The sequence below is a fragment of the Eptatretus burgeri genome, chromosome 4 (genome assembly GCF_056783735.1).
Source record: "Eptatretus burgeri isolate ZD-2024b chromosome 4, Ebu_testis_v1, whole genome shotgun sequence".
Lineage (NCBI taxonomy): Eukaryota > Metazoa > Chordata > Myxini > Myxiniformes > Myxinidae > Eptatretus > Eptatretus burgeri.
Genome location: NC_140964.1, coordinates 17,817,555 through 17,839,835, shown reverse-complemented (window position 1 = coordinate 17,839,835; position 22,281 = coordinate 17,817,555). Strand labels below are relative to the sequence as shown.

The 22,281-nt window shown below is 42.6% G+C and overlaps 1 protein-coding gene across 6 annotated transcripts in view; it reads left to right on the top strand.

Moving 5' to 3' along the window:
- LOC147027562 (MAGUK p55 subfamily member 2-like) overlaps positions 1-22,281 on the top strand; it is a 745,773-nt gene that overhangs the window by 588,497 nt on the left and 134,995 nt on the right. For all 6 annotated transcript variants that reach the window (XM_085877071.1, XM_085877072.1, XM_085877070.1 and 3 more), the window contains one exon: positions 16,744-16,849. In XM_085877071.1, the coding sequence (XP_085733197.1) occupies positions 16,744-16,849 (106 nt within the window). The remainder of the gene's footprint in view (positions 1-16,743; positions 16,850-22,281) is intronic.

Here is a 22,281-nt window from a genome sequence, read left to right as displayed (position 1 = left end):
CATTTCACAATGATTAATAAGGATCTGGTGTTGAATGTAAAGGGCGAGGAGGATGGATTCACTGGATGTGCACTCGCCTCGAAGACAGTTGAGCTGTAAGACTGTCTCGCCTGGGTTTGAATCTCGACCCAGCTATAAACTGTCGTCCTGGTGTTTCACAGCCAGGGTGAGGCATTACATGTGTATGGCATCCATCGGATGGACGTTCAACTTGGTGTCCCGTCTGTCAGCATGATTTGGTGGATGTTAAACAACTTGTTTTGTCCTTTGTGAACTGGAGGCGAGTATTTATTATACCTGTCTATTTAAAACACACATATATATATATATATATATATATATATATATATATATATATATATATATATATATATATATATATATATATATACATACACACACACAAACACACAAACACACACACACACACACACACACACACACACACACACACACACACACCTAGAATATTAACTGTGGTGTGTGTGTGTCCTTCCTAACTCCAAAACTATGAAACCAAGCAGCCCCAAACTTTGCATGCAAACTGAAAGAACTCCAAGGGGGTGTATGAATGAAAATATCACTTTTTGAGATATCACTGGGCAACAAAAAAAAGTTTTCGTCTGCTACAAAGGGAAATGCAGGTGTTCTTGGCTAAACCTGGGCCACTGATTTCAAATCTATAGTCAGAAATGAGCAAGCATCAGGTTTTCAAATTCTTCTTCTTCTTCTTCTTCTTCTTCTTCTTCTTCTTCTTCTTCTTCTTCTTCTTCTTCTTCTTCTTCTTCTTCTTCTTCTTCTTCTTCTTCTTCTTCTTCTTCTTCTTCTTCTTCTTCTTCTTCTTCTTCTTCTTCTTCTTCTTCTTCTTCTTCTTCTTCTTCTTCTTCTTCTTCTTCTTCTTCTTCTTCTTCTTCTTCTTCTTCTTCTTCTCCTCCTCCTCCTCCTCCTCCTCCTCCTCCTCCTCCTCCTCCTCCTCCTCCTCCTCCTCCTCCTCCTCCTCCTCCTCCTCCTCCTCCTCCTCCTCCTCCTCCTCCTCCTCCTCCTCCTCCTCCTCCTCCTCCTCCTCCTCCTCCTCCTCCTCCTCCTCCTCCTCCTCCTCCTCCTCCTCCTCCTCCTCCTCCTCCTCCTCCTCCTCCTCCTCCTCCTCCTCCTCCTCCTCCTCCTCCTCCTCCTCCTCCTCCAAAAACCAAACCAAAAATATTTTTTGAAACCAAAAATACAAAAAAAAAAAAATTATGATCACTCAAGATCACCCACCAGAGAAAGCTTCTGTAATTGGACCACATGTGTAAGTCAAAATCCTGATGTGCTGAGAAAATTCTGACTTCAGATTCAGTATCAGCATGCTTGATTTAGTCGAGAACATATGTTTGCACCCCAGTAGCAAAATCTTTGTAGTCCAGTGAATTCATGGCTTATCTTCATAAAAGGCTCATCCTTGCTCAGCCCAACATTGCCTAGCAGGGGTCTGAGCCACCATTTTGATTCGGCCTATTCAAACGTGCCTTGACTTGGAAACATAATCTACTCTCACGGACTAAATAAAGTAGATCATCGAAATATTATTTTGGATTTGAGAATCAGATCTCGTGGACAAAATAAATGTCGAAATCTGGAGTGAAATCTGAAAATTTTCATAAGTAACCGATTTACCAAGCGTTGGATTGTTCATCCATTAACGGGGAATGTGAGCTGGGTTTGGACCGTTTGTGTGCATCGGTTGGAGAGATTAGTGTTTCCTGAGAAGATTGAGGAAAGTGCTGTGTTTGTATCATATCTGGTTTTTAAGGAATCGTGTGTATGAAATTGTGCTTAAGGTATGCCCAGTCATACTAAATACTGCACAGGAGACATCCAGAGACGTTTTTTTGTTTTTACAGCAGTCGGAACAGTGTGACCACTCCTTGGCTTTTTTCACAAGATTTTGGCTATTCGTTGTTCAATTTGGCGTCTTGGTTTTCTATAGGTTTTCTTGGTGTATAGGTTTTCCATTATCATCGCTTTTCCAAAACCTTGTGAATTCTTGGCTTTTTTCATTGGCTCACCTTGGCATTTATGAAAATTAGGAGTGATCACACTGAGTAGAAACGCTTTTTTAGCAGAAGGAACTGCTGCTAAGCTCAAGTCTGCAATTTAAATTTTGAAATTCGGCTCTGGATAAGAGATTTTAGAGCCTATCACATTTTACTTGTAATGAAATAAAGGCAAGAACGCCGCTCCGTGACACCCATAGAGTTGTGATGGAGAGAGGGTTTGGAAGGAGGCAAGCATGATGGGGTGGGAAGGGAAGGCAGCACCACAGAATATGGCTTTATTAGAGTGCGTGGCAGCGCTCTCTCTGTAGGGATGGCACAGAAAGAAATGGCAGTCCCACCCGCTACATACAAAAAGTTGGAATATCTTCTCATTCATCATCCTTATGAAAATTCACGGACAAAACACATTAGAACCAGCGTTTGTGTGTTTGTTAGTTTGTAACACGATGACTCCTACAGTTCTGAGCCAATTATATCCAGACTTGCTACAGAGGATCAGCATGATGCCAAATTATGTATTAGGGTGTTTTTATCTTTGCTGGTGGTCAGTGGTTTGTTGGGGGGGGGGTGAGTGAGAGGAGGACGGACGCAAATTCTCTATGTAAATGTGTGTCGTGTCACACCGCCTCGAGGTAGGGGAGGGTATTACAAGTCTCCACCATTTACAATGCAGCATTCCTGTCCCCATGTTTTCCAGTCAAGTGAGGTGTTTTGAACTATAAGCAGTAGGTATGTGTTTTTATTCATGCACATAACCCGAAGTTTTTGTTTTGCCTATATAGAGCTGTTATTTGCCAAAACACTGTCTAAATCAAGGTTTGCATCAGAATAACGCCTTGCATGCTTGAAACATCATCACGCGTAGGGCGGTTACACTGCTCGTCCGAATAATAACTTGAAGGGCTCTCGGTAGAGCGCATACCTCTCTCACGCAATTCCTGATCCACGAGAACATATCCACCCAATACATTTTTGAAATATCATGCCATATATCGTTTTTGGCCCTGTCTCAATGGTGAAGAATCACTTTAAAAATTAAATAATTCTCGTATCCAGATTCGGATTCTGATCTTCACCGAAATCGAAGCAATTTGTCCTTGCCATACACACAACATGTCCACCAAGTTTTATTCGAATCTGTCGCCAACTTTTTGAGATATATTGGTTTGGGACATATATATATATATATATATATATATATATATATATATATATATATATATATATATATATATATATATATATATATATATATTGTGTTATATATTGGTTTGGCCTTATCTCTCAATGGTGAAGAATCACTTTAAAAATTATCAGATCTGGATCCGGATTTGGATCTTCACCAAAATTGAATCCATTCTTCCTTGTCGCACACCCAACCTGTCCACCAAGTTTAGTCCGAATCCATCCACAACCTTTTGAGATATCCTGTACACAAACAAACAGACAGAAAGGGGTGAAAACATTACCTCCTTCACCTTCGGTGGCGGAGGTAATAATCATGTTCAGCCGGCGTATTTCTGAGATGCCTCTCTCAATGGTAATGACTCTGGTACCATCTGACAGAGTTATACTTTGTGCAGCATCTTTTGCTGTCGAAATTTTAATAATATGAAAGGATTCCGCAAAAATTACACCAAACTGCATTCCTTTGTAAAGAAATAGGAAGGCAACAGAGGGGTGGGCAGTTGTACGATTATCAATCAGCCTGATTGGGGGGGGGGGGGCGGTGCTGCTAAGCATCCCAAGAGCCAATCAGACCTAGATGGGTGTGGCTCGCAGTGGAATATTATCAGGGTTGTGTGTCTCTAAAGTACATACTATTAAATACTCTTCGCAAAACACTTTCGAACCAGAAATTCCCGTGTCACTAAATTAGCTTTTGAAAATTCTGCACTCCACTTCAAATTCCCCTTCTGTACCCATATCGTTCACCCGAAAAGTGTTGGGGGGGGTGGGGGTGTACAGAAACAAGCAATAAAAACATTTTTGAAAATGCAAAACTATGGAGGGACAACCATAATTCAAATACCGTAATGATGTGGGGATGGTTTCACATGATCATTTCTCATGACCATCCCGACCTTGTTTATATATTTTTTGTGGTAACATCCATAAAGTGCACTGATTGCTTTGCTGATGGACGGGTCGGCAATACGTCCATTGATAAATTATGATAAGTATTTGAATGTTAAAGTTTTGAAAACTTTGGAGTTTGTGAGACTTTGGAGAAGTGCAGTTTGGAACTATTTCGGTGAGGTTAAAGAAGACAGTCCAAAAGTTGCGTGCTCACTTTGTTCAATTGACCTTGTGTCATTGTAATACTTCCAATATGTTAAAACATTTGAAAACCAAACACCAGAGAGAGTACCTATCTGATGGTTGAGAATGTAAATTCAAAGAAGCCAAAGTCTGCAACAGCAGAAAGTTCGCCTTCACAATCGATGATTGAAACAACTTTTTGTAAAAGCTCCAAGTATGGCACTGATTCCCCAAGACAATGTTACATTGACCAGATGCTTTTAGATATGATCATGGGAGATGGGCAGAGTGTATTGCTGAAGACTCTGGCTTCAAAGACTTTGTAAGGACTTTGGACTGTATCTATGACCTCCCAAGTCATCACACAATCATGCCAACTCTGCTTCCTGGAGTGTATCAATAAACCAGGGCAAAGCTTGCCAGGATGAGCGATGCTGCCACTTCCAATTCCTTTACAACAGACATTTGGACATCTTGTCAAAATCAGGCATAGATCAATCATGGCCCACTTCATTGACAGTGATTGGAATTTGTCGTTTAGATACAGTTGATGTTTTGTTATGTATTCTTTTTCATTTTTTGAATTGTCGTTTTCTATAACAACAAATAGAGTGGATTCCGAATGAGCCTCAACCTGACTCTTTTCTGTTGTTTCCAATTTTAAAAAAGATTGATGATTAAAAGTGCTTGTTTTAGGCAGATAAGACCGTTTTTTTGCATGAATAAGGTTTCTTGTGTAAAATAGATTGTATTCCAAAAAACAAGCTAAAATACAAACAATTTGATGAAAAGCATCCGTTTCTGCATTCGAATCGTGGTTTGGAAGGGGACACGGGATCAAAACAAGCCAATGTGTTGTTAAAAATGCGTGTATGAGACAAATAAGACCATTTTGGCATGAACAAGGTTTCTTGTGTAAAATGTATTGCATTCTTAGAACAAGCTGAATACAAACAATTTGATGAAAAGCGCGTTTCTGCATTCGAATCGTGATTTGGAACAAAAAGCGGGATCAAAACGACCGAATGTGTTGTTGAAAACTCTTCTTCAAGGAAAGTATGTCCGTTTTTGCATGAATAAGGTTTCTTGTGTGAAATGTATTGTTTCGCTTAGAACAAGCTGAAATACACACTATTTGATGAAAAACACACGTTTCTGCATTATAATTGTGATAACAAAAACGGGGTCAAAACAACCTGATGTAATGTGACAAACGCTCATTTTCGGCAAGTAAGACCATTTTTGCAAAGATTAGGTTTCTTGTGTGAAATATGTTTCTTTCCTTCGCATTAGTGAAAATAGAGACATGATAGAAGGAAATAGACACGATGATATTTAAATTATTTATTTATTTCACATTTGAAGTACATTTGATCCATTTTAATACATACACTCGTATTTGGTAGACTTGCCATTTGCAGATTTCAATGCTTTTACTCTTTCAGGCATAGAACTAACAAGTTCTGAAATTTTCTCTTGTGGGACTTCTGCCCAGGCTTCACACAAAGGGTTTAGCAATTCTGCCCATGATGTTGGTTTCCTGGATTTTTCCACTCATCTCGATCCAATATGGCCCAGAGGTGTTCAATGGGATTCATGTTATGAGACCGACTTGGCCACGGAAGTGGCTTGATCCCATTTCTGTCCTACCATTCTTTGGTCTCTTTTGCAGTGTGATATGGAGCTCCATCCTACATGAACAGAGTGTTGTTTTTGACCATCTAACCAGTGGAGAGGATTGGGAGAAGTCCATCCTCAAGGATATAAATATATATCGTAGAGTTGATGTTGCTAACATTCTCCACAAGCTCTGAATGACCAATGCTCCAAATTACTCCCCACACCATCACTGAAAAACCACTGTGTTTGACAGTTGGCTGCAATCGGTTAAAAGAGAACTCTTGATTGGGAAGACTCCAGACCCATACGTGTCCACTGTCAGAAAATTGAGCACATTGGGACTCATCTGAAAAAATGACAGTTTGCCAAAACTTCAAGGGTCTGGTGGCTCACTCATCAGCCCACTTCTTTCTCCTTTGAATGTTGGCTGGTCGAAGAAGAGTTTTTCTCCGAGCTGCTCTACCACAGTTGCCCAGTTGATGAAGGTACCGCACGGCAGTTCTTGAGCTCACTTGGACCTCCTCTGCATCATCTCCTTCCTTGCAACAGGGAGTTTTCTCAGTGGACCGCTTGACAACTCGAAGACACCTTCCTGAGGGCCCAGGTTGACCAGAACGGGAAGTTGTGGATTCCTTGCCTTCGCTGGTGAATTGCACAATCACCTGATTGACCATACAAAGCGGAATGCCAAGGTTATGAGCAAACTGATGCTGGTTGACTCCACCTTCCGATTGGCCAACAATTCGTCCTCTTTGAAAATTGCAAAGGTCGTGTGCTCCCTGGGTTCGACTCATTGTTAATTGTCATACACGACCAAGGAACTCGTTTCTGCAAATAAATCGTTGAATATTAGAACAAATCCCTGAGTAAAACTTGCTTGATGAAACTTACAGATGAAATGAATATATTTAAGGTGTCTTTTTGCTGCTGTCATGTATCTGTGCACATGATTTGATGAAAAACATGCATCTCTGCATTAGAATCGTGATATAGATCAAAAAACGGAGTCATTACAAGCTAATGTGTTATTAAACAGGCTTCAAATTCAAAAAAAGGCAAATTCAATCGTTTTTGTGTGAATTTGGTTTCTTGTGTAAAATATTTGTTCTTCTTGGAACAAGCTCAAATACACACTATTTAATTAAAAACACGCCTTTCTGTGTTAGAAACACGATTTGGAACAAAAATCGGAGTTCGGACAATCTAATGTGTTGTTAAAAACGTTTTTTTTTTTTTCTGGCAAATAAGACCATTTTTGCATGAATCAGGTTTCTTGCGCAAAACATCTTGTTTTGCTTAAAACAAGCTAAAATACACACAATCTGATGAAAAACATGCGTTTCTGCATGAGAATCGTGATTTGGAACAAATAACAGTCAGAACAACCTCATGTTTTGTTTAAAAAACGCTTGTTTTCGGCAAATAAGACCGTTTTGCATAAATTAGGTTTCTTGTGTGAAATATTTCGTTTTCCTTATAACAAGCTAACATACACACTGTTTGATAAAAAACATGCATTTCTGTATTAGAATAGTGAGAAAAGAACCAAAAAAAAACCAGTCAGAACAACCGAATGTATTGTTGAAAGTGCTTCTTTTCAGAAAATATGACAGTTTTTGCATGAATATAGTTTATTGTGTAAAATTTTTGCTTGGTGTTGGGTTAATGTTTCGGGTGGTGGGCTTGGGATCCTTTGGTCCTGAGTTCAAATCCCACTCGGCTGTTGAATTAATACCAGGTGGGTTTGACTCAGCCTGTTATCTTTCTGAGCTTGGCAAAATGAGTCCCAGCTTTCTGGGATGATTGAGCCATTCGAGTATCCTGTGTTGGAGTGGTGACCTGTCCAGGATTGTGCCCAATAGCCCAGGTGACTGCTTTGGCTGCAATGATGCTCCCTGTACAGAGTATGTTGAAACTGGATGGTTGGATGGATGGTGTGAAATGTATTGTTTTGTTTAGACCAAACTAAAATACAAATTATTTGATGAAAAAAGGGGTTTTTGCATTACAATCATGATTTGGAACAAAAATAGTGAGAAGAGCCTAATGTGTTAAAAATAACACTCCCACCTCTCCACCATCCCTTCTCAGCATCAGTCCATGTGTAATAGTTCCAACCCAAACCTCCAAAGAAGAAAATGAAAAAAGTACTTGGAATCATTGTCTATTCGATCGATAAATAGAAAAAAGTACTCAGACTCCAATCTATTCCAAAATTCCTGGAATCGTTACCTCCAGCTGCTGCTCATCATTGTCGTACGAGTCGGTGTTGATACGTCAAAATTTGTCACTGTCCAATGGTCGTTCTGGACATTAATTTGTCATGCTGTCCTGAAGCGGTTGCATTGATGACTGATGACGAGGTCTTGTCTCATTGACGTCACACGTGATGCACCATTACAAGGACGATTGCTGATCCTTCCTGTGGATCTGCATCGGTTCTGTAGCCGAGAAACTGTTGACTGGTGGACATGAAAGTGTCGAGCAACATTTTCTTGACTTATTTCTCTATTCAGTATACCGATGGCTTGGTTCCTCTGATAATTATTTGACGTGGAATTTTAATTGGTGGCCTCACAACTTAGGCACCTTATGCTTTTATAGGGCATGGATACACATGTTGCATGTGCAGCATGTTTGTTTTAACCACTGCTCATCATTTACAAGATTTGCCATATGGTTGTGTTCAGACTCAAACGTTCATACACAAGCAACAGATGTCAATCATGCATGTTTTATTACTTACTATTTTTATCCTTTTTCACAAGCTAAGAAATATATGTCAATTTTTATTTGGTATGCGTTTTCATCGCCTCTCATTATATATAGTTTCAGAAGAGGAAGTGGTATTTGAGGTCAAATTGCAAATCTTTGGTGAATCATGGAATATCAAAGGAATAAAAACAAAGGATTATAATCAAAGGAAGGAGTATCTCTGTTTTATTGATGATAAAAAAGGCTTCAGTTGTGTTGATCATGAATTGATGTGGATTATGCCGAGAAGAGTATGTCTGAGCACCTGATATGTCTGATAAGACATACAATTTCAAAAGGAATCGATCCAAAAAAAAAACCCCTGGCAAAGGTCTTTTTTTCTGCTGTGTGCAATATAACCTTCTCTCGTCAATGCATCATCCAAACACCACACAAACAGCACAAAAAATACACCAGTCAAAACAAATCCTGGCAAGGCTATTCAATCTGTGATTGCGCTTTCTCATTGAATTTGTTTTTGTTTTTTTTAAACAACATTATTGCTTCATGGAAGGTTGTCCAAGATAGGACATTGTGTAATTTTTCAGTGCAATCAACAGGGGCCTCAATGCCATGTACGTTTAATGAGTCTTTGAGCTCTGCCAATTTGTTTGACTCCATTCATGAATGCATGAGCTTTTGTCGTTTTGTGAAATTAGAAAAGATGATCACTTGGAAAAATTACCTTGTGAAGTCTTGGTTGCAATCCCACATTTGGCAACCTTCACCGATTCAACTATTAGCCATCAGGGGCTAAAGCATTTCTTTGAATCATTTTTTTCTGTCAATTTAACATAATTTGTCTTTCCTTTACAAGGTTTTTTTTTTTTTGCCATTCTCACATTTGATGACTGATCCGTGAACATGTCTATCCTTCTCTCATTATTTGGTGGAATAATATATTTTGGAAATTGCTAACAACTAACGTCATTGTGTTATTCATAGAAGTAATTGAAATTGAAACAGCAAGTGGAGTTTCGTTTTCTGTTTAATGCCAAAGCTTTGTTGAAGGAAAATGTTAAATAGTTACTCATCGGCCAGTTGATAATTTGCGTATTCACGCTATTTTGGTTTTGAAATTGCTCAGCAGATAGGAAAGTGCAAACAAAAATTTCATACATTTATGAACAACTTAAAAGTTTTTCTTGTTTAAGGGAGGGAGGGAGGTTTGTCAGTCTGCCCATCAAATGACATCAGGATTACGTGACACCTGTATTTACTTTGTCAATAATGGTGAATAGCAAATTTGGAATCGTATAAAAGGAACAACTTCACTTTTTCCAATGCGACCAAAGATTTGAAATTTTTTGTTTTAAATTTAAACAACCCAAACATGCCGCTGCGCTCGTATTTTAATTTTATCATTTATTCTGGGTGATATTTGGATGAATTCCACACTCTTTTTACCAGTTCCATTGTACACATGTTCTTCAATTATATCAAGCTTGACAACCAGTTGTTGCCTCAGAGGGTCTGCTGACACAGACGCTCTGAGCCACAGGTCTCAGTGCTCTGCAAACGACTGAAAGTGTTTTCTGAATTAGCCACGCTTCATTAAAAATTACTTAACATTTATTAACCCCCAAAGATTGTTGAAATGAATCTGAAACTGGCAGTAGGTTGTGCTTGGAGGTGAAAGGTGGAAAGACGTTTCCTGTAATTGAAAGAGTTTATTTACAATGTATTCAGGGAAAAGGAGAGACAACACAATCAATAAATGATGGAAGAAACCAAGGGGTGGACGGACACAGATAGGGATGATTTAGAAAATAAACTAGAGTAATTCGACTGCGCGCAGTCGATGAGTATGCCTCCGCTCTCCTGCACAAACACTTAAGTATTGACATATTAGACCCTTGACCTTTATCATATCTGGCCCAAAATCTAATCAGTTAATTGCCCTGTCTAACTTTACCTTTGTACCAAGTTTGATGAAATTTCTGTCCAATATTTCTTGAGTTCGGGCGTAAACAGTAAAATTTCAGAGTTTGACCTTGACCTTTGACCCTTGACCTTTATCACATCTGGCCTAAAATCTAATCACTTAATTGCCCTGTCTTACTTTACCTTTTTACCAAGTTTGATGAAATTCTACAATTTGCTTCTTGAGTTATCGCGTAAACGAAAATCTGGATGGACGGACGGACAACCTGGAAACATAATGCCTCCGGCACCCTTGGTGTGAGGCATAAAAAGATCTTATATGGAAAATATATAGCCCGCTCATGGTGCCAACAATACCAGATCCAGATACAAAGGGAACAGGTGAGGACTTTAGGCAGACACAATCCCTGCAAGCTGGTGTGTCTCAGGCCTGGAGAATAGTGATCAGGAGCAATGGCAATGAGGAGACCAGGAGATTAGTGAATGGTGATCAAAAGAGAGAGGGATGTAGTCTCCTCAATACCAAAAAGCTCAACTATGACCTGTGATTTGCATGTACGGACACAGCCTTTATCACCTCCAGGATCACCTTTACAGCATGCAGATGATCACATCATTGGCCGCTGGTGTATGTGGGTGGCACAAATTTGCAAGCTGCCCCACCCTGTGGGGCAGCCGCTTACGAATATTGTTCCACCCCTCACTGCAACACTATGGCCTGCAGTTCCTTGGCCAAACGGCTTGTTAAGTTTCCATTAAAGTGCCTTTGTGCCCAACGACTCCACCTGGCCTCACCTGTACAGGAGGTTTTACACCATAAAACCTTACCCTATTCTGCACATTAAAGGATGGTCACTGTCCCCTCAGTGCACTATTAAATTCGATTTACCCCCGACAGATCCCCAACACAAGAGTAATTGTACCCTTTCCGAACAGACGGTCCATACTATTCCCACCACATTCTTCCTATGGATCCTCTCCCCCTCCCCACTCCCATTCTTCAATGTAACATCAATCGGATGCTTCCAAAACAAGTTGTATCTGATGGACACACTGAATTTGTTTGTAGCTATTGCGACGAAAAAATAATAACCTGATTCATTTCCGTGCAGTATTACACAATCTCCTTCTATTGTATCATACAATCATACTTTCCTTGTCCATTGTGGGTTCCCTGTGCCAATGTACTGAACAGGGAAAGTGCTGGCTATCGCTAATTCTATGTACAGTATTTTGATTAAGTAACCTGCAGTTTGAGGAATAGCTCAGCTTACTATGATCAGCTGTGAATTGTCTTCACTGAGTTTGATTGATTTTGGTATTAAATATGAACTCAACTGCACTCTGATCTCGTGTCCATCAGCGTGCAACACCAACCTCAAAAATCGACTTTTGGCTTGTACTTGTTTGTAGATGTATTAAAAAATACCATGGTACCTTTTGCAAGGCCCAATGCATAATTCCCTCTGTGTGTTAATGTGTATAAATGCTGAGCCTTTCTGTGAACATTCGTGATTTATAACTACTAGCATATAAGACATATGCCTGGTGTTGGCTTAATGGTTTAGGTGGTGAGCTTTGGATCCAAGGGTCCTGAGTTCAAATCCCGCTCAGCTGTTGAATTAATACCAGGTGGGGTTAACTCGACTCGTTATCCTTTCGAGGTCGGCAAAATGAGTGCCAGCATGCTGGTATCCTGTGTCGGAGTGGCGACCCGTCCAGGATTGTGCCCATTAGCCAAGGAGACTGTTGAGGCAGCACCAATGCTCTGCACCGAGTATGTTCCCAATCTCCTCCTCCTCATATAAGACCCGTTGCTTCACTGACGGAAATATTAGTCTTTGCTGTGATGGCTAATCCATGGAGCAAGAACAAAAAAGGATTCTTGCGAGATCCTGCCCTCCGTGCGGAGATAACCAGCATCGCAAGTTGGCGTTTGCAGTTCCATCGCATGTGCCCACACACCCACGCACAAACCTTCCTTTTTTCCCCCTTTTGTTTTTTTGCATCACAAACCTTGGGGGTTCCCTGAATTCACTGTCTTGTTGGTTTTATTGAAAGCCGTAAATACGTTCTCAAGTTAACAAAAAAGGATTTCTGGGAGATCCTGCCCTTCGTTCAGGGAGAATCAGCATTGCAAGTTGGCATTTGCAATTTTGACACGTCTGCCCATGTACCCATGCACAAACCGACCTTTATTTATTTACTTGTTTAAGTTATTCATTTATTTTGCATCACAAACGTTCCCGGTCAGGTCAGGTATGGGAGCATGTGCCAGAACAGCACGTCGCTGCGTCCACTTTCCGCCGGTACTCCAGGGGCCTCCGTCTGGCCATCCCCCAGGCAGATGCCAGGCCCATCCCCATCTCCTTGAGATGATGGTCAACCTGTTGCAACCATGAGGCACGTGATCGACCCACTGGCCTCCTCCACTCATGAGACTCCCTCGCTGAGAGAATCTGGTGAGCAGGATCAGAGTCAGGAAAACGAGCCACATGTCCATACAGCCGCAACTGACGCTCACGGACTATGCAGGTAACAAATCTCATCCGAGTCTCTCTCAGCAACCGCTCGTTGGACACAAAATCCGACCAGCGATAGCCAAGGATTCTCCGAAGAGACCTGGTACCAAAGGAATTAAGTCTCCGTCTCAGATCCTTGGTCAGAGTCCAGGTCTCGCACCCATAGAGCAAGACTGGAAGTACCAAGGACCTGAAGACTCGGACTTTCGTCCTCCCGCACAGGTACCGGCAGCGCCACACCCCATGATCCAGTGAATCCATGACTCCCCAGGCCCGACCCAGACGTCTATTGACCTCTGACTCGCAGCCAGCAGAGACATGAATATCACTGCCAAGGTAAGTGAATCTCTCCATGATCTCAACATCCTCACCACAAACAGACACAGACAGGACAGCAGCATCCAAGATGTCACCGAAAGCCTGGATCTTAGTTTTGACCCAAGAAACCCGTAATCCCAACGGCTCCGACTCCTCATTCAGCACCTCAAGGGCCCCCAAGAGGATGTCTAAAGTCTCCGCAAAGATGACTGCATCATCTGCAAAGTCAAGGTCCGAGATCTTGACATTCCCAAATGACGCACCGCAACTTGATCTCTCCGACATCCTCCCTAGAATCCAGTCCATACAAGTGCTGAAAAGTGTGGGGGCAAGTACACATCCCTGACGAACTCCAGTAACAACTGGAAATAAGTCAGAGATGGTACCACCACACTTCACAGCACTCTCAGTACCAGAGTAGAGTTCAGACATCAGATCGATCAGTTTTGGTGGCACCCCACGAAGACCAAGAATCCTCCAGAGGACATCAATATTCACTGAATCGAACGCTTTACAGAGATCAACGTAGGCTGCAAGCAGCCCCTGCCGAAACTCTCGTCTGCGTTCAGTGAGGACACGAAGTGCAAGGATACGGTCAATCGTTGACCTCTTTGGTGTAAAGCCTGACTGCTCTGGACGCTGGTGCTCAAGCAGATGGTGGCGAACCCTATCAAAAATTATCCGAGCAAAGACCTTGCCCGGCACTGAGAGCAGCGTCACCCCTCGGTAGTTGTTGCAGTCTTGGCGATCACCCTTCCCTTTCCAGAGAGGGACAACAAGGCCCCTCTTCCAGTCAGTTGGGATGATGCCTGTGTTCCAGGCAGAGCAAAAAACTGCATGCAACGACACGAGTGCAGCATTTCCACCAGCTTTGAGAAGTTCGGCATGGATGCCACAGATCCCTGGAGCTTTACCCCGTTTCAACTGGTTCACCGCAGCCCGTGTTTCCACAAGCGTAGGTGGACCACAGTTGATTCGAGGGTCAGCAACAGGGATTGTAACACCCTTGACGTCCAACTCGACAGTTGGGGGATCAGCCTGGTACAACCGCTCAAAGTAACCGGCCCAGCGGGCCTTCACTTCAGACTCCTCTGTCAAGAGCCTGCCACTCTCTGCTCGAACTGTAGTGCTCCGAGGGATGGGCTTGGATGAACGTAATGCGCGAATTCCCCTGTAAGCGGGACGAGAATCACCTGTCCACAGCTGATGCTCTACCCCCTCACAGATTCCTCGCACATAGGCCTCCTTGTCCACCCTCAGTGCACGTACAGTTTTACGCCTCAGCTCCCTGAACAGCTCAGCTCTGCCATTCAGCCTGGCCCTGCGACTCTGGTCAATGGTATCCAGTGTCCCTTGAGAGACAAAATTCTTCTTTGCCCTGCGGTGAGCTCCAAGGCATCCACCGGCAACATCGAGGACGGTGGTCTTGAAGGCGCTCCACAACTCTTCAGGACCCCCAAAGCACCCAGACCCCCCAAGTGTCCACTCAGCCTGTTCGCAAACTCCTCAGCTACTCTCTCATCCCTGAGCTTGGCAACATCCAGCCTCGGCTGGGATGGTACCATTCTCCAGGATTTAAGGTGCAGCTTTAGAGTTGCTACAACAAGCCTGTGGTCAGTATTGAGGAACTGAGCACTCCGGTAGACCCTGCAGTTCTGGAACATCCTCCAACGACCGTCAATGAGGACATGGTCAATCTCCTTTGCCACACCACCAGCGTTGGAATACCAAGTCCAGCGATGAGCTTGTGGGCGCTGAAACCATGAACCAGCCACCCTAAGTCCATGACTTCTTGCAAAGTCAAGGAACTTAGTGCCATTCTGGTTCATAGTTCCTGACCCATGGGGACCAACACACACCTCATAACCATCCCTATCAGTTCCAGTCGATGCATTGAAATCCCCCAAGACTAGAAGTGTATCTCGTCTGGGGCACTGATCAACCACAGACTCGAGTGTGGCGTAGAATGCATCCTTCACGGTGAGATCACTCGCCTCAGTCGGAGCATAAACAGAGACCAGGGAAATGACACCTAAGGAGTGACGAATCCTTAATCTCATAATACGCTCGTTGACCGGTGTTACCTCAATTATCATTGGGGTCAGCTTATTGGACACAGCTACAGCAACTCCTTGGGTATGGTAACCATCAGAGCGACCAGACCAATAGTAGGTGTAACCACCCACCATTATCTCGCCGCAATCCGGTCTCCGAACCTCAGAGAGAGCTGCAATCCCGATGTCCAAACGCTTGAGCTCAGATGATAACAGAGATAGGTGATCATCCTCTCTTAGGGATTGGACATTCCAGGCACCCACCCGAAGGGACCGCCTCAGGTTAACCCAAGGAGACCGCCGTCTGGTGGACGACACCTCAGCACCACTCCGACACACTCTCCCGCAATCTGACCCAGGGATGTTACCTCGTGGTTTCCCTCCTATCAAAGATTGAGGGTCCCGAAGGCTTTGCCCCAATCCCGTCATCCGGTGAGCTGCCCTGCGAAGGGAAGCTGCACAGGAGGTACTCCCACGGAGTGGGTTTTCAGATTTTTTTGCGTTTTGCGGAATGAAGGGTTTTACGGTGGCCGGAGTGCAAATCCTGCCACCAACCTCCTAATAAGAAGTGACCCAACTGCAGGAGGACGTCCGCAGACACAGTTGGGCACTAGATATGGATGGCCGTTGGCTCACAAGGAGCTCCTCCGCCCTTTGACAGGTTTTGTTTTTAATCCTGCTGGGTGTCCATATCCAAACACCCTCCTCACCAGAAAACCTGGTTGGGGAGACGGTTTAGTCGCCGACAACCCGACCATGGAACAGGTTAGTACAGGTTTACATGGTACCTGTAGCAGGTCACAGATCGAACCTGACCTGACAGAATCACTACACGTTCCCGGGAGTGCCCTTAATCCACCGTTGTTGAATTCATTGAATTCTGTTAATCCGTTCTCAAGTTGTAACATGACAAACACACATACAGACATGGCTCCTTTAATACTTTCGACTTCCCTCGCAACCCAGTGAGGCTTTTTATCACTTAGGTTCCAATGGGAGATGAGATGACATCAGATCACATTGAAAAAAAAAAACAGTAATGATCAATGGCCTGCTTAATCCTGGATTGCGGTTGTAATTTATTCACTGTGTTGTAATAGTCATGTTTTTTCAATCAAACAAAAATACATGTACTACATCCTCGCCGAGCCTTGAATGTGGTACAAACATTTTTCAAGTGTGACCCTGGTTTGCTTTGTGTTTGTTCGAGATCGCAACTACAATTTTTATCACTTGAGAGGACTCTGCTGATACTTGATGTGGGTTTGATTGTGGTTCTGTGTTGCCTTGTAGGCTTGCAAGATGCAGGGAGGGGGGAGAGTGGGGTTGGTGCCAAGTCAGACCCTTGAAGAGAAGCGTAAGGCTTACGTCCGATCTGACTTTGACTGTACTTCCAAAGGTGAGCCCCTGCCTTGATTTTCTTGATAACCATTCTCAACCACCACCACCACCACCACCACTCTCATTCCCATTATTGAACGTATAGTAGTTTCCTTATTGATTCAAGGCACATTTTCCACTGATGCTTTATGTTGTTTTTTTATCTGCTCATTAGTTTAACATCCATGCAAAGAAAAATGATATATTTTCAGTTTTTTTCCCCTCATGCTGACCAATTATTCCTCGTGTCCCTGCACCACTCAACCCGAGCTGTCCTGAATATTGTTTCCATTTTAATTTATCCAACCTGCACTGGCTGGCAATTCGTGCTGGCTCTGATTATTTTCGCTCCTTTTCCAAACGCAGGCTGCATGAAAGTACCGCACAACCCTGACCAATCGATTGAATGTTAGATTTTTCCTTTGTTTAGATTTCGGTTTAATCAGCTTAAAAAAAAAGAGCCAGCACATACCTTGAATGTCGATTGTCTTGTGGTGTTTCGATCACATTGTCTTGTTAGTCTTTTACATCCTTTTTCTTATCTTCTGTTTTCAGCTTGCTTTAATATTCTCGTGTAACTTTTGCTTTCATGCAAAAAGCTCCAAATAATTCTTAGGATTGTCAAAACCAAAACATTGGAATCGATCCTTTTGGTTTTTGCTACAAAGCTTGCCGGGAAAGAACCAATTACATCCGTAGAAAACTCACATTGCAAGGAAACGGGAGCTTTCCACTCCACTTGGGTGAAAATTGAAAGTGATAGTTTGCATGATCACCAAGGTCAGCTTGAAACCAGGTTTTTCAACTTGGGGTTGAGTGGTGGAAGGAACTCGGCACGAGATGCGTTCAACATTTCACAGTGCTGAGTGTGGCTTTGACATTCTTAAAGATTGTTGTGCTCGTCAATTGGAATGTTTTTCATGAAGCATTAGATTGTTACCAATTGCTGATGCTGAAAAGCATTCCGCAGCAATGCTCAATCCTGATGATTGTCATCTATATGCAATTTCCATAGGTATTTGTATTTGTCCCTCCACTCTCCCTTCCACCACGGCAGAAAATGAAGCACATTGTTGAATTAACTCGAGAAACAATAAAACGTGAGAATTTTGAACGAAGAAATCACACTCTTCGGTAAATACACATGTTGAGCTCTTCCATGAAGCCGTATCATGAAAACTAATCGTATCCAAGATTTTTTTTAAACATTTTTTTGTTTTTACAGTATCGAGGGCTCGTGCTGGAAGCTGTCACACATACATCTCACACACATGGACATACAGCCAAATACACGAGACACAATACAGGACTGTTAAACGAGACAAACAAGGCCACTGAGCTTGGGGGTAGTGCCGTCACTTCCCGGGATGCGATGGGTACCAGCGACGTCACAACAATTGCGCTGCCTTTCTCGCCGCACTCAGTAGGCATTTTCTCAGGAGGAATTTCCTCCTCCCCATGGATGTAAATCTGTTTCTATTGTGCTTTTGTCAAGAGGACACCAAGGGAATTTTGCCACCCTCTACCCCCAACTCTTTATTTATTTTTCAACAGTGGTCAATTTAAATGTTGAATTTTTTTAATACCTTTTTTTTATTCAATGACATGTGTGAAAAATGAAGAGAAAAGATCGCTGGTATTTCAAAAAAGTCACAATAATATTATTTTCCTATCTATACTCGAAGAGAGATGTCTGTTTGTTTGTCTGTCTTTCTGTGTGTCACCATGTTTCTCAAAGATGGTGGGAAGGATCTACATCAAACTTTCAGAGGTTCATCAGTGAGTGCTACAGAGTTTTAATCCAAGAAAATGTTTGAAAATTTTGAAGAAAAAAATGAAGTTTCATATTTTTGTTTTTTAATCGCTCTATAGTGCATAACGTCTTTGTAGCTATGTGAAACGTAATTCGATTTAAAGATCCCCGACCCCATTCCTTTGTAGGTGAAAGAAAGTGATGCCTCACAAAAAAAAAGTATAAAAAAAAATTTGATTTCTTCAAAATGCCAACAGGATTAGAACCTCCCCATGGACGTAAATCGAGCACCCCTGATAGTAAGTACAGTATATTATAACTTTATTTGTCATATTTCACAGCAGGATGATGTCGTAGTTGCCTCTGATTGATCTGCTCTACGGCTCATTTACACGCATGCCCGTGTCAAATTTGACAAAAGTGCTGCAGTTATTTCAACCAACAACACTGCTTTGATTTTTATGCAATATTAAACACGTAATATTGGTAATTATTCTCACCTTCATTGTTCTACTAAAATAAGAAAACATGGTTTGATCATTTTCAAACGCAAAGCAAATCGGGTACACTCGAACAATAATGCTCATTGGGCAATCACAGTGATAGCAGGATTCAAAATTGACTGTTTATAACTTTCCCGCCACCAAAATCTGTGTTCATTGATGGGTGATGGCCTTGCATCACCTCTTGGCAATCGCATGATTTTGTGTACCTCTCCACCACAAAAATATAGCTCGTGCCTCAAGTGATAACTCATGATGCAGATAGCAGAAGGGCAAATATGCTCAACCATGTCTGTCGTCGATATTTTCCCAAAGAAGGTAGCATTGGAGTTAAAATAATAAGTTAACAATTTTCTTGGAGACTTCGATGCCTTTATGCATGGCTCAATGGTGTACTGCTCTCCTCTATGGGCTGGCATCCCAGCATCAAATCTGTCTCTCCTGAAGTCAATGAAATCAAAACATCTCAACATTATTGCCATCTCCTACAATAAGGCTGAAGCAGAAGGCCTGTCACTCACATTGCGGACATGTAGGTCACCTCTAATTTTATCACCTCTCCTTTGATCTAGCTCCCTCTGCACTCTCACTCCTTTGTCATATCTTCCAGCAACCTCGGCAGGTCCAACTTCTTCCAGTAACCCTCTCCGGATTTACTCCCATAATCCAAACTTATGCACACATTCTCTCATCTGTGGAATTGCCTTCCTGAACCGCAGTTCAATCTCACTCTTCCCTCCAAGGGTTCAAGCAGATGATGCACCACCATCTCATGTTATATCCTATCCCTATTCACACTCTTTTTACCCCCGTTAACTCTGCCTAACCTCTTTCAACTCTCTTACTTTCAGGATACTGTGTTTCCTCCCCTCCTCTCTTTTCTCTTTCCCGATTCATTTGTTCCCTTGCTTATTGCATTGAACTGTTTCTCTATTGCTTAATGGTGAGGGTGGCAGGCTTGGGATCTTAACATCCTGAGTTCAAATCCTGCTCAGCTGTCGAATTAATATCAGGTGGGGTTGACTCAGCCTGTCATTCCTTCCAAAGTCAGAAAAATGAGTACCAGCTTGCTGGGAGTGATTGAGCCATTCGAGTAGCCTTTGTGAGAGTGGTGACCTGTCCAGAATTGTGCCCAATAGCCCAGGAGACTGCTTTGGCAGCACCAATGCTCTGCACAGAGTCTGGTCCCAATGGATGAATGGTTTCTCGATGCGCCCAAATGTCAGCTTGTTGTCTTTTTATCCTCTGTCACTTCACTCTTCCATGTGCCTTGACCTTGTGTGGATGAAAGTGTCGTGATCTGAGAAGCGGGGGAGGTATCATGGAGTACATACCAAGTTAGCCAGGCTTGGATCTGTTTTATCTGTTAAATGGATCTGTTTAATGGCTGATGTGTTCCCTTGATGCTTCGCTATTGGAGTCGTGTCCCTTTGTCGACTTGCCCATCCATCTGGTTGACGTAGTTTGTGGACTAATTTGCAAGGACCTTCCAATGATTGCTTGGAAAATATAAAACCACACTTTCTGGTGCTGAGTGAGGTTCGGCAATCAGAGACCTGCAGAAAATCTTATGGACACCAATGATCTCGTAGAGAATTATCAGGGTATTTCAAGGTTTGAATGAGTGGTGAATTTCAAAGGTTTGTTCTGCCAAAGCATACTGGAGCTCAGATGTTGGAACAATTCAATGATATATACTCAGAGTTCCTACTAGATTTCATCCATTTATCATATCAACAATGAAAAAATGAACAATATGATTGAACAATGGTCAATAAATATCCCATGGTCGGCCTGTTTGTGGATGAGGTAATGATCAGTCTCATTGATTGGTTTCCAGCATGACGTAAGGTGACATGGAAAGGTGCTAAGAGCAGAGACCAAATATATTTAAAAGGGTTGCATGCTGTGTGAACACAGACAGGAAGGAAAGTGTTCTTGGTGAGCGAGATCACCGCTGGAGAGAAATTGTGACCCCGGTCCTCAATCAAGCTGTGTCCCACCATGCTCAATCGCTGCTCCTCTGTGATTTGCCTGTTGTGTGGTGGAGAGGGTCGGCCTGTCTGGCCCCCAACAATTGAGCATACCCTTTGATTGTCTTTCCACCTCTTCAATCCTGGGAGAACTTAATGCACTTTCAGGCTGAGTTTTCAACGAATTTGAATGCTCATGAGATTTCTCATATTTCAATATGTGCTTGGCTTGACTGCACAAATGGTGAGAAAGAAAATCCAAACATTCTCTATGTCTTTCATATTCACCAAACTGATCAGTTGTTCTATAGGGCTGGCCTGTGAAAGAAATGTCCAAGATATAGGAGGGTGTTTCAAGGTGGAAGTGGACTGTTTTTTTTTATTGTAGAACATGTAAAAAATAATTAAATGCTCAAATCTTGCGGAACAATATTGTCTACTTTGAGCAAGTCATGTGGGAAATGAAGCAATGATAGTTTCTTGTTTTTTAATACTTGGTCAAATCCTGTGGAAGAGCTCGGACACAGAACAGATCAGGACACATCATAACAAAGGGAACAGCAGGGTGGAGGGAGAAAGTTCATGGAGACTGAAAAACAGGGGATTTTTTTTCCGTATACCTTGTCGAGGCTCGTATGAGAGCTAACACACAACGCACAGCAAGGGGGCATGAGACAAGAGGGGCGGGAGGGGGAAGGACAAAACAGTGGGGAACTGAGACATTAGATCATCTGTGGAAGGGAGAGGGATGGGGCAGGGAACATGGGGGAAACAAGATGGACTTTACAGGGACTTTCAGGAAGGAAAGCTGGGAATTTGAAGGAGGTGGGTTTGGGGTGGATTAACGGGGATAGAAAAGATCGAGGATTTGGATGGGGGACGTTAAGAGGTGGTGGTGAACAGCTGTTTTGAAGGCTTGAAGGGAAGAATGGGATTGAACAGAGTAAGAGAGTTTATTCCAAGGGCGGGAAAAAAAGAGGAATGAAAGAGTGAAGGTGAGCAGTGATTCGTGATTTTGGTAGTTTTACCAGAAGGGGGTTGTTGGTGGACCTTGAGCGCCCTGTGGAAATATGGGAGGGGGGGGCACATTGCAGACAGAGCAGGGGGGCGAGGCTGGAGAGGAGACGGTAGAAGACAGAAAGACCACCGACCTGCCTGCGGTGAGAGAGTGAGAGACCCAAAGACTCAGCCTCATTGCAGGAGATACTAATGATCCTAAATG